Source organism: Montipora foliosa, chromosome 7, assembly GCF_036669935.1.
Source record: "Montipora foliosa isolate CH-2021 chromosome 7, ASM3666993v2, whole genome shotgun sequence".
NCBI lineage: Eukaryota > Metazoa > Cnidaria > Anthozoa > Scleractinia > Acroporidae > Montipora > Montipora foliosa.
In genome coordinates this window covers 37,090,721-37,103,472 of record NC_090875.1, presented here as the reverse complement: position 1 = coordinate 37,103,472, position 12,752 = coordinate 37,090,721, and the positions used below count along the sequence as shown (strand labels likewise).

The 12,752-nt window shown below is 38.9% G+C and overlaps 1 protein-coding gene across 2 annotated transcripts in view; it reads left to right on the top strand.

Annotated features, from left to right (window-relative positions):
* The window catches only part of LOC138009456 (uncharacterized), an 87,540-nt gene that overhangs the window by 42,084 nt on the left and 32,704 nt on the right, over positions 1-12,752 (top strand). For both annotated transcript variants that reach the window (XM_068856480.1, XM_068856479.1), the window contains exons 16-23: positions 1,044-1,236; positions 2,658-2,908; positions 3,753-4,058; positions 4,499-4,798; positions 5,627-5,792; positions 6,365-6,546; positions 7,551-7,868; positions 10,056-10,349. In XM_068856480.1, coding sequence (XP_068712581.1) covers positions 1,044-1,236; positions 2,658-2,908; positions 3,753-4,058; positions 4,499-4,798; positions 5,627-5,792; positions 6,365-6,546; positions 7,551-7,868; positions 10,056-10,349 — 2,010 coding nt within the window. The remainder of the gene's footprint in view (positions 1-1,043; positions 1,237-2,657; positions 2,909-3,752; positions 4,059-4,498; positions 4,799-5,626; positions 5,793-6,364; positions 6,547-7,550; positions 7,869-10,055; positions 10,350-12,752) is intronic.

Genomic DNA, 12,752 nt, shown 5'->3' with positions numbered 1-12,752 from the left:
AGATTCTAAAAGCTGACGTTTCGAGCGTTAGCCCTTCGTCAAAGCGTATTCGCTCTGACGAAGGGCTAACGCTCGAAACGTCAGCTTTTAGAATCTCTGTACGGTGGCCAATTTACATTATCAACTCCGTTGATAAAACCAAATTTTTGTATACTACTTCCCCACCGACGCAGCACCACAGTTTCTTTAGAAACTACCCCTTCATTCTAAAAACATTTACTTCGAAGTAATTTTTTTAAACCTGGTGTCGATAAAAAAATTAGAAAACTTGGCAGCTTTGATTTTACAAGTTAATGACGTTATGTAAAAACACTCTATTAAATTCTCCTAAAACTGTTAAAGTTTAGCCTCCGGTGAAAATGTTATTATGGCTCGTTACCGCCCATTCTTTCTTCTGCAACGAACGTCGGGGAAAAAAGATTGCGTGACGGGCCATAAACAAGCAAGCAAACAAACACACCAACTTACATAGCATTGTAAAGACGTAACGACAGCAAGAAAATTAGAGCCAAACTCAAAATTACGTCGATGGGTGTTGACTCAGTTATTGAGTGACTGGCTGACTGACTGAAGTTTAAAACCCGCACAAATCGAATTAAGAACAACGATGTATGCCATGGGAACATCAAGAACATTGGAGAAATAATTATGAAATTGTCCCAGTTGAGTGAAACAGCATTTGTAAATAAACGTTCGAGCAGAACCCCAAACCCCCTCCCCCTTTCCGAGGCCGGGTTAACCCAGATATTCAGCCTCGGTAGAAATCAATCTCCCTTTGTAATCTTCTGCGAAGGAAAAAGAAAGGGAAAGAAAGGCACATGAATGGAAAGCCATGTCGAATGGAGGTATGCTCAACTAGAATTTTCTCAATTTTCCACAAGAGAATAAACATTTTATTACTACAATCCTAGGAAGTCAGTCCATATCATCAACCTTGAGTTTTTTCTTTCTCAAGGTAGTATTACGTTCTAGTACAAACGTAACCTTGTGGATCCTTTTAATCCGTATTGATAGAGGTACCGTTGTTCTCCTTGTTTTCACAGTATGTGGGGGCTACCTTACAGAAGATAGCAACTACTTCTCCAGCGCTGACAAGCCATTCAGTCATAATTTCTATTATGTACAGTACCAAGAATCTCGCTGCCATTGGAACATCAACCCTCAATCTGAAACATCGATGATATGGTTGACATTTGCTGAGTTGTCTCTCGGTCGTAGATACGACGACTATTGCAGGTAAATAAGGACATACCAAACAGATATTCATGCTGAGCGGCTCAGTACAACATCCCAATGAGACAATTTCCGTCGAGGGCTGAACCGTAAACCAAATAAATGCATAGCCGTACATTCACGTAGGAGGACGAGTAATTAGTTATCAAGAGTCTAACTAGATAGGAAAACTAAAATGCGGTAAGACCAACGATATCATGGATCCATTTTGAAGATGCACCTGAACTGTAAAATGCCCAAATAATCATTTATTTCACATATCCGCTGTGTATGTGACAGGTTCTTGAAATGATTGTTTGGCTGTTGAATGTTAATGGAATAATTAATAAAGAAAAAGTTAACATCCAGCTGTTCTGAGAGAAAATGAAGAATTTGTCTTCCACATGACGACGGTGGAACAGTAACTTAAGAATTTTTGTAGTATTCTAGAACAGTGGCTAAAGGGGATTCCCTTGACAACACCATTAACCCCACGAGGGGACTCTCCCTATGGTCGTCGTGCCTTTTAGGGATTTAAAAAGCGGGTTTGGCACCTCTCGGGGTTTTCAGCCTCAAAGGGTCCACAGAAGGAGCTTTCGCGGTTTCTTTTAGGGTATTGAGCCGAAAAACGTCAGTGTAAGTTACACTGCGACGTGCCACACCGTGGGCACCTAACAAAGTTTTTTTTTACAAATTTTCCGCCAATTAGGATGTGTGAATTTGATTGACAGTCACGCCTCCTTGCAAAGTTCGCACAGTTGTAAGTTGAACACCGTTGCATGGGTTGTTGAGTTGACGATGATTTACACTTAGTTGTCAAATGTGAAAGTTTGTTGGGTGGCCACGGTAAGGCGCGTTGCATTGTAATATCTGTTGCTTTAGAACAGCACCTTTTTAGGGGAAAACGTCAAGACACACCCACGAAACAGGATCTCTGTACCTCTTAGGGGTTCCTTTTAAAATTTCAGACGAGCACCCCTGTCCTTTTTATATTGGACTTCCCCCCTCCCCTCCCACCCCAGGCATCACGCCGGTCATAAAATACGTCTTCAGGCAAGAGCTGAGTCTCGATAGTCGCAAGAGTTTTACACTTCCTTGAAAAAATAGCGCTGGTCAAAACCCTCATTGACAGGAGTTTTAACAACACATAGTCGGTTTTTGCCAATAAAATTTATAACTACACAGGAATGTTTATCCTGATAATGTCTTAAATAGGTCAATCATCGTTATATTACCAAGGCTGAGTTGAAGGGACAGCGCTCGACCCTTAGCAGGTGTCCAGCCACAAGAATCTCATCACTTTTATTTTAAGCTTCCTTACAGTTTTTTGTTGTCTAGAATCCGTATTTTTTCCCTGCCTGCTCTTAGACTCTAAAACATTACGTACTAACGACTTTTCTGTCATCCTTCTATTTTTTGTTTCTTTTCCTTTGTCTATACGTTAGTGGAGGTGTTCGTATTTCTGTCCCGGTAACAGCGGGTAAGGGTGATGCTGATTATCACTATTATGACGATAAGGAGCGATTTCTTTTGGAAGTCTGCGGACAATTAACAAACGAGACGATGCTGATTGAAGCGGAGACCATGAATATTCGTGCAGATGGTTTCAAAGACTATAGATATGATCCTCAATTGAACAACTCAAGAGTCTTGGGGCATTACAAAGCCGAACACCGAAATATCACCACCATAACTGGTACGTACACGTAAAACCTATACTGAACTGCACCATCATTATGGCTCTCTTTCGCTGTAGTTAGAGATATATTGTTAAACATGATATCCCACCGTGTCCCAGATGGAAGTTGCAATTAGTTGTATACTTGATATCACACTTTTTCACAATTTGCGATGTGGGAAGGGAGAGCAAACTGACGTGACCGCAAGGGTTTGGTGTAGCATACACTGTCTGACGGCAAATTGTCGTTGTCTGAAGCTCCGACCACACTTATGCATTTTTGTATGAAAATGCATACTTTTTGATGCGTTTTCTCTTATTGTCCACAATACTTGAATAACCCAAAACGCTGATAAAAATGGAAGCTTCTCGAAAACGGTTTCAAAAATGTAGGCTTTTGAAAACGCATCGTTTTGAAAATGCTCCGTTTCCAGAGTGGATAGGTGGAAACGGAGGTTTTTAAAAACTTTACCGAGAAAAGCTTCATATGCTGTCGTTTTCATCAGCGTTTTCGGGCATTTTAGTCTGGACGATAGGCGAAAACGTTTCAAAAAAGTTTGTGTTGTTATACAAAAGTGCATTAGTGCGGCCGGGTGAAAACAAACAGGAAACGCTCGTGTAGGCGAAAATATTTTGCTTCGTTTTCGTTGAGACGAAAACGGATACTTTTAAAACGCTTTAGTGTGGTCGGGGCCTGAAATGTGAAATATGGCACGTTTGGATTCTGACACTGGACTCCTGGAAAGGAAGCTAAAGGAATGTGCACCTAAGGGTTAATTTCGTAAAAAAAGAATAAATAAAAAAGTAATAATAAATTAACTTAGTTTTCATGTTTTTATTTACCTTACTTTGTTTTTATCAGGGGAGACGTTAGACTTTTGGACTGAGATTCAAGCCAATGCCAGCTACTCATCTATCGATCTATCATGGACGCCACCTCCGAGTAGTTTTCTCGGCGTTTCCTCCGTTCAGAAATATCTCATCCTATACAACAGTATTTCTGCGCGAGGTTATTACGGCGCACTCTGGTTGCCCGCAGACAAAACTCAGGTGAATATCTCAAGATTGGAACCTTTTACCAACTACAGCTTGATTTTGGTCGCCATTTTAACTGACGAAAGTAAACGTGGTAATACTGGCTGGATTCAAGTACAAACTGAAGAAGGAGGTAAAACTGATTGATATATTAAGACACAAAGATTAAAATAAATTATAGGTGAACAACAAGCGATAGGCATTCTTTGTTCAATTAATAGTCCATGTATTTGGGTAGGTCCTTTAATTAACACTTGATGGGATTCGAACCTACTCTCCTCCGTGATCTAGCCATACGCTGTAACCACTGAGCTACTGGAGACTCTGTGGTAAGCAAGGGTGAAAAAAAAGCAGTAAATGATGCATATTTAAAACACAGGCTTAATATCTGTATGTATGTATCCACTCATTCCCCTTTCCACTGGAATAACCTTCACAATGACTTGTGGTTTTGGACTTTCCCAGGGCGCATAGTTTCCTCTGGCACGGGGGGGGGGGGGGGGGGGGGGGCGTGCCCCCTTACCCTAGATTGGTTCAATTACTTTGATTAAATTTTGTTTTATTGTCTTTAAGTGCCATCCAGAAGCCCTTACATCCATGATTATCGTGCCATTAATTACAACACGATTAGGCTCAGATGGGGAAGGCTTTCACCAAAGTATGTTCGTGGTAATCTGAAAGGATATCGAATATATTACACCTTCGCTTACAAGTACTATTACGGCGAGTCTGTCAGCAATATAACTGTTGGCCCTGACGTACTAGAGATGACAATTACTGGACTTCAGCCCAATACGTATTATACAGTGTGGGTTAAAGCCTTCACGGCTAAAGGAGAAGGAAGTGACAAGAGGGAAACCTATATCAAGACAAGTAAGTCATTTCTCGGCAACACGTAAAACCTATTGAACAACGAAAATATAATCAGTGTATCGGTGCAGAGTTTAGTTAACGTTTATGTATATTTTATGTACATTTATGGTTATGTTTCTGTATCATCAGGCCAACGCTTATCTCAGGTTTCCATGTAGCATGAAGCGACTAGGGGTATTTCTACTCCCCTCTGGATGGGATGCTAGTCCATCGCAGGGTTATTCCCCAGCATGGTCTAAACGCGTCACGTGACCGACCTCAAAGCTCAAACTTTTCCTCAAGCTACGCTCTCAGAAAAGTGTTCGCTTCTCGGAACAGATAATAGGGTCCATTTATACGGGAGAAAATAATACGCGTCTTAGTTAAAGTGTCTTAAATAGGACGCGAACTGTACCATTTATACGTTCGCGTCCTACATAAGACGCGAACATCTCGTATAAATGGTTCGCGTCTTATTTGGTTAATTATCATTATAAATATAGCACGCCCTCGACGAATAACTGTTAATTCATAGTTACCTTCTTGTACTTTTCATTCAAAAGGTTGCGAATTGAAAAGACGCCTCTTATTTTCTCCCGTATAAATGGCCCTAATGTCCTCGGACAAATATCAGAACATATTTTCGCGTCAAACGGAGACTATTGTTTACATATATCCAACGCGCGCTCGTAGAGTAATTGTTAAATCGAAAGAGGCTTATTGGTTAAAAGCTCTACAGTTGAACGTTCCGGTCGTGCATACACATTACCAGTCCTTTAAATATCTTATCTTATATTAATCAGGTGTATGGATGTTCTCTAAAATCAGTTCATTTTTTTTTCCCCTCAGAATGTGGATCAGCAGTACACAACACTTCAGGTGTTATTCAAAGTCCTGGATTTCCTAAAAGAATCGAATATTCAGACTGCACTTGGGACATTGACCCTGGTGACGAAGACAAAAGCGTTTTACTCTCCTTTCCACTTTTCAATATTCCACTGTCCTACAAATGCGAGTATGTTATATCTAGTGAACTCAGTATACGTAAGCGTGCATCATGACGTAAGAAAAGTCAACTTCACTTCGCCATACAGTTATAGGAGAATTCATTCATACTTTTAGCTGAGCATGGTTGACATATAATGTACTTGAGAACATTTGGGAATACTCCAGAAGCTAGAGTTGCTCTCGGCTGTGCCTTGAGCAACTCGTACGCTCCTTTGGTGCTGTCCAAACTTTCTGCGTGCATCAAAGCTCTATGAAGCACGAGAAAGAAACAATGAATCGTTAATAGTAGAAATCTCGTTGTTTATGTTGTTTTATAAGTCCTTCCGATTGCATGGTACGCGGCAAAACGAAGCAACTGAAATCAAAGTTAGAATACTTCTTATTAAAGACATCAATAATTCGTGAAGTTGAAACAAAGGAAATCATTTGGATATCTTGTTTTCATTACATTGATTTCTACGATTTTATTTCTCCGTCTTTTTCTTGGTTTTAGTTTCGATTGATAAGATATATTAGACACACCTATTTGATATATTACATCAAATGATGTATGTCTTTTTTTTTTTCTTTTCTTTTCAGAAACTTCTATGTTTCTGTTAGCGATGACAGTGGTGTAAGACCCGAACTCTTGTGTGGCCAGAGAGACACCTTCTTTTTTCTGGCGCAGAAGTTTCACATCGATTACAAATCCACTCGTTACACTGAGTCCTGGCAGGGATTTCAAGCTCAATACCTGGTTATCAATGAATCAATGATAAATGGTAAGGAAAATAATACCTCGATCGCTGACACATATGACATATGTGACTTGATGGAGAGGTGGGTTTCCTACACATTCAACGTAACAGATATAGAAATACTAATATAGAATGTCTCCAGCCTTTCTCAAGGCTTACTCGATCGTAGCCAATGTGTTTTCAATCGTGTATTGATTGAAGTGACAAAATAATCATAAGAGATTGTTCTCCATTGTACCAGTCAACGTCGGGAGATATATCTTTTCTTTACTCGAAGTTTTAACTGTAGTCGATAGTATAACAGTCAACTATACCGTCAAACTTGTCCTTTTTAGTTGAAAAGGCAAAAAAATATGAAGGGGCAAGATTCGTCTCCAGGGTACCTGTAATAATGACACGGGGACGGAATCGAATGGTGGTCGTGAATATTCAGTTCAGTGTTTATTGTAATCGACAGTCAGCAAATGTATACAGTTACCCAATTTGTCCAAATCGTTTGCTTCATAATTCAGGGTCCGATGTTTACGGCCTATAGGTACTTTAAAGGTTACCGCTAACGTGTTCCGTTTGAGCCGCGAAACTTTTCCTGGACCAATCCAAAGACATTATTTCATATTTCTATTTAAAACAAAAAGAAATCTTTTTTTTTTTCATCCATAGTGATGTTGAATACATGTTTTATCAGTTTTCGTTCCTTCTAACAAAAATCTCAAAATCCAAGATGGCGTCGGAATCCGTAGATGGCGGAGGTTACAACGTCATAACCAACAAGAAGCATTAGGCCATTTCCGAATTACCTTTGCCTCTTTCTCAAAGCGAGTCTTAGTGCTGATCCTTTCATATGAAAGTAAAATTTCATTGACATGCAAATTAAACTCATTTTCACGACATACCCTTCATTGCATCGCAGCGAGGATATGATTTTGCTGGGACGTGTAAGGGTTAAGGCTTAAGCTTCGTAGGGCTATTCAGTAATCCGAGTTTTTAACATCATTTATGCAATAACCATTTTCTCCTATTTCTTTTAGCTCCAGTAGTCAACGACTGGAACATCAGCATCTTGAGCGTAAAACATTCAAGCATGAACGTCTCTTGGGCTTACTATGTTCCCGATCATCCTTATATTCTTGCCTTTTATGCTGTTGTATGTACACCAACTAATAACGATGCTGGACCGACTGTGGCAATAGCTAATTATAATGGAACACGGATGCAGTTAGAGGTACTGCGACTTAGAGCACAAACTGAATACAGTTTACAGGTCCTGGCTGTAACAGTTCACTTGAAGAGCGGAGCATTCCATTTCAAAGGAAGTCAGATATTCACTGTCAGGACCGTAGAGGGAGGTAAATATTGGTCATAAAATATTACCTTTATCAGCTTTCATTCGTCTTCGTCGGTTCAAGGTCAAAAAAAGTGTTCTATTGATGTACTTTATCCTACTTTATCTCTGAGAACGTGATCATTTACATTTTAATGTATTTCATTGAAACACGCCAGCTTGGCTTGTAACCAGGATCGGCAAACTTATTAAACACAAGCTAGCGATATTTCTCCTCCCTTTTACGAGAGCTCATTGCGATTGATGACGTGTTTGTAACATAAGGGCAAAATTTTCTTGTCACTGTCGAGGCACATAGAAAACAGTTAAGCAAACGGAGTAAAAAAACTCTTGTTCTCTCGCATTTTAAAGCCAAACAAACAAACAAATCGATTATTTCGTTATGTCCAATAAGAGAACAGATGATTCTTACTTAATTTCAGTTGAGAATAAAAAGTCGAGTTTCACTCCTGAACAAATGAAAAAAGGATTAAACCACCTTTTAAAAATAAGCATCCACTTAAAATAACTCATACGTAAAAGTAACAAACGGTTTAGTGTCCAAGAAAAGAATTTGTGGAGTAACGTCTTCCACCAAGTTTAAGCTATTACTGGTGTACCGTTTTGTCGTTCTCGTTCTCTTTCTCTCTTCTTTCGTTTCTACACTTTTGTCATAGGCCGTACAGGCATCATGCAACCTTATCAGATTCAAAATTAAAAATCTCCTTAAGATAAGACTTAGGCCAAAAATTGCATTACAGAGCAAAAAGCAGCTCTAAAGATTTAAAAATAAACACTCAGTTTTAAGTTTATATCCCTCCAATGCTTGACTTGAATAAATACCTAGCCACCGATGTGTCCTGTCAGCTTTATTATGTCAAACCTGAATTGAAACCGGCGAAAATTTGAGGAAAAAAATTCCAAACCATTTTCTACCTGAACACGAAAAGCGTCGACTGTCAAGAGCTTTTGTGGCCTCCTCGCTGATCTCTAGACTTGAGCACGTGATACTGGTCACATTGGCAAACATGGAGGGGTGGATCGGCGCGCGCGGAGCACCATGGGTAAGAAAATATGGCAACCCATCTGTGCGAGAAATGTTGGTTTTGGTCACCGTACTACCGTACGACCGTACGTCCATCCACCCATCCATGTATGCCAATCAATCACCTGACCATACCGAGGCCATCCAGCTGACACTCCAGCTAGTTTAAAGCGTACATCTTTGATATTGGACATTCATGTTCAAGTCAAGCATCGGAGGAAGCATCAGAGGGATATAAACTTAAAGCTGAGTGTTAATTTTTAGTTTGTTTAGAGCTGCTTTTTGGCATATCTCCAGAAGATTTTTAATTTGGTAAGGTCGCATGATTCCTGGATGAACTATGACAGAACAGAAACGAAAGAAGAGAGAAAGAGAACGAGAACGAAAAAACAGTATATCAGTAATAGTTCAAACTTGGTGGATGAAGTTACTCCACAAACTCTTTTCTTGGACATAAAGAAATAGTTGATTTGTTTGTTTGTTTTGCTCTAAAATGCGAGCGAACAAGTGTTTTTTACTCCGTTTGCCTACACCGTAACTGTTTCTTTTTGTGCCATGACAGTGACAAGGAAATTTTGCCCTTATGTTATACGCAATGGCAATTAGTTTTCGTAAAATTAAGGAGAAAAGAAGTTTATTTCAAGCACGTAGAGGTAATTTGTTGGAGTTCTTGTTTGAAGTTCGTCCTTTCTTGGTTGCCGTATTTTGCCGATTCTTGTTCCAAGCAGAGCTGGCGTCTTTCAATGAAATACATCAAAATGTAAAGGATCTTGTGGAATAAAGTCGCCAATAAAACTCTATTTTGACCTTGAACTGAGAAAATTTCCTGACGCCGATCAGTTACATCACGAGCTAGTTTTTCTGTGATTTCTAATTTTAGCTTGATTCCTATTCGCTGGCTTTTGCAGCTTTTGACGTTGGACTCAGTCTGAAATGGCTTTTTTCCTTTTCCTTCTTTTGCTGAAGATTTGCTTGTTTTGATTTAAAACTCATGCGATACTAGTTGGGCAATAAATTTTTGTTAAGAAGGAAGCAAAGAAAATAATTTAATTGGGCAATTCCCGGAAACACCAAAACGCGGACAATTTGAAAAACAGCCCGGGAGCTCCGCTTTTAGGCTTGGCTAAATCCATATAATACACTGTAATTACTTTTGTTACTTTTCAGTGCCAAGCGAGCCGCCCGGTAACGTGACGGCACTAAGTCCTGATTCGAACACTATAAACGTATCTTGGTCTCACATCGCGAATGATAGTGTGAACGGAGTGCTAAGAGGGTACAAGGTTTTTTATCGCAGCCTCTTAGGCGATGGAAAGTATTCAATGGTGACAGTTGGACCATCCACCTTGCAAGTCATTATCAGCGACAATTTTAATTACAATGCTATCTATGAGGTCAGGGTTGCAGGGGAAACTGCCGTTGGCGTTGGAGTGAAGAGCGAGTCCGTGACAGTCCAACCAGGTAAAGTAATATTAACATGACAGTTTTCTGAAAGTAAATTTAAAATAAGCTAATGACGATCATGCTGCTAGGAAGCCTTGGTATTATTATTATTATTATTATTATTATTATTATTATTATTATTATTATTGTTATTATAGCAGTATCAAAACGTATAGATGCAAAAAATCTATGGCATATATTGCTGGTTTTCACTCACGTGATCAACAGCCATGTTTTTCAACGAAAACAAAAGGAAGCGTTTGCATAATAATAGAGTTAAATTCCCGGAGGATTTGGTCGGGGCACCAACATGGCCGCTTTTCTTTGTTTTGGGCACCAACATGGCGGTCGTGACGTCATGTGAAAACCGAGAATAGGGCGCACAGCGTAACCTATAAAACCTAAAAGGAAGTGAAACTAGTTACAAAACAATTTATCTAAACAAGTGATCCAATAAAATAACTGTCTTCAGAAAAATTCAAAAAAAGTATACAATATATACAATAAATTAAAAGCAAAAAAGTTCATTTTTCATCATCAAACAGGTAAAATGTTCCAACTTATAAAACAGTTGCTTTGAAATAACGGGCTATATGCAGCGAGTATCTGCTCCAAAACACATCGATCGGGCACCAACATACTTCTTCATAGTTTCTTCTCCGTCCTTCGACCATCCTCCCAATGCGTAGATGATGATGTTACATTGCTGTACCTCATAACCAGGGTGCTTAAGTTTTAATTCCAACAGTAATGGTTTCACGATAAAAGTTAGCGTTAAAAAACAACGACGTTTCGACCGTTCGACGAACATTTTAAAGTTGAAAAGTAAAATGTTTGTATGCGCTTTAAAAATATCTACAATCGATTATAAAAATGCTAATGAGAAACTGACTAAAACTCTAAATATGTACATAGAAACAATACAAGAAAATTGCGTCATGAATGATAAAGAAAAACGCTAAGGGGATAGAAATAATATAAAAGTGAAATATTTAAGTAAATAGCTTCGCGCGGAGTCACTCTGTTTGTTCAGTTTTGGTTTAAACCCTCGTAGAGAACACCATCAGAAATCGGCAAATGCTGTAAGACACCAACTCGGCGATCTCAGTCGAAAGATTGATGCCGTTGTTCAACCTGTTTACACAAGTCAGAAGATCAAAGGACAATTCAAACCAAAGGAACATAAACCTCCAATTGTGAATCAATAAAACGTTGTTTATTATTACAAGTGTGGTCTGTGTGATGCAGACTATGTCGGCTTCATGAGCCGAAACCTACATCAAAGTGTGGAGGAACATAAGCGATCAACAATCGGCTACCAACGTAAAGGATGAGCACGGAAGGGATCCGGAGACCATCGGAAGTAATTTCGAGATTTTGAAGAAGTGTCAGAGAAAACTCGACTGCTTGATTTTTGAAATGCTTTTTATTCGTAAACTTAAACCAAAACTGAACAGAGTGACTCAATCCGCGCGAAGCTATTTACTTAATTATTTCACTTTTATATTATTTGTATCACCTTAGCGTTTTTCTTTATCATTCATGCCGCAATTTGCTTGTATTATTTCTATGTACATATTAAGAGTTTTAGTATCTCATTAGCATTTTTATAATCGATTGTATATATTTAAGCGCATAGAAACATTTTACTTTTCAACTTGAAAATGACCGTCGAACGGTCAAAACGTCATTGTTTTTTAACGTTAACTTTAATCGTGAAATCTGTTTTAAAACGTTTGTTGATTCGAAAAGTAATGGTCCATATTTTATTGCACTTTCTTCAACTTTCTTTGCACGGTTATCAATCCAGGGGGAGCTCATTTCTACTGCCCAGACTTGCTTTGCCTTGTGGTCCACCAACGTACGTCAACTCTATTGTCCGTTCCGAAATTCAGCAGGGAACTGGGGCGAGTTTCAAATTTTAACTAATCGATGAACTTACACCACCACATGAAAGATGTTAAAATTGGTCATTTGACCAAGTATGATGCCTTATGGGTGAACGGAGACCAAGTTATGAACCTTAAAATACGGTTCAAAATTCATACAAACGTCTCTAATTTTGACAAAGCGTCCCCCAAAACCATATAAACTCTTTTTTTTTTTTTTAATTTTTTTAATCAGTTTAGTGACAACTGGAAAATCCCGTCATGTACCTACAATTTGAAAAAGCTGCGATGAAAATCGCTATGTTTGCCCATTTTAAAGAGTATCACAGAAATCATAAAAAAAAATTAAGAGTTTATATGGTTTTGGGGGACGCTGTATCAAAATTAGAGACGTCTGTATGGATTTTGAACCATGTTTCAATGTCCATAACTTGGTCTCTGTTCACCCTAAAAGCACCATACTTGGCCAAATGACCAATCTCAACATGATCTTTCATGTGGTAGTGTCAGTTTATCGATTAGTTAAAATTTG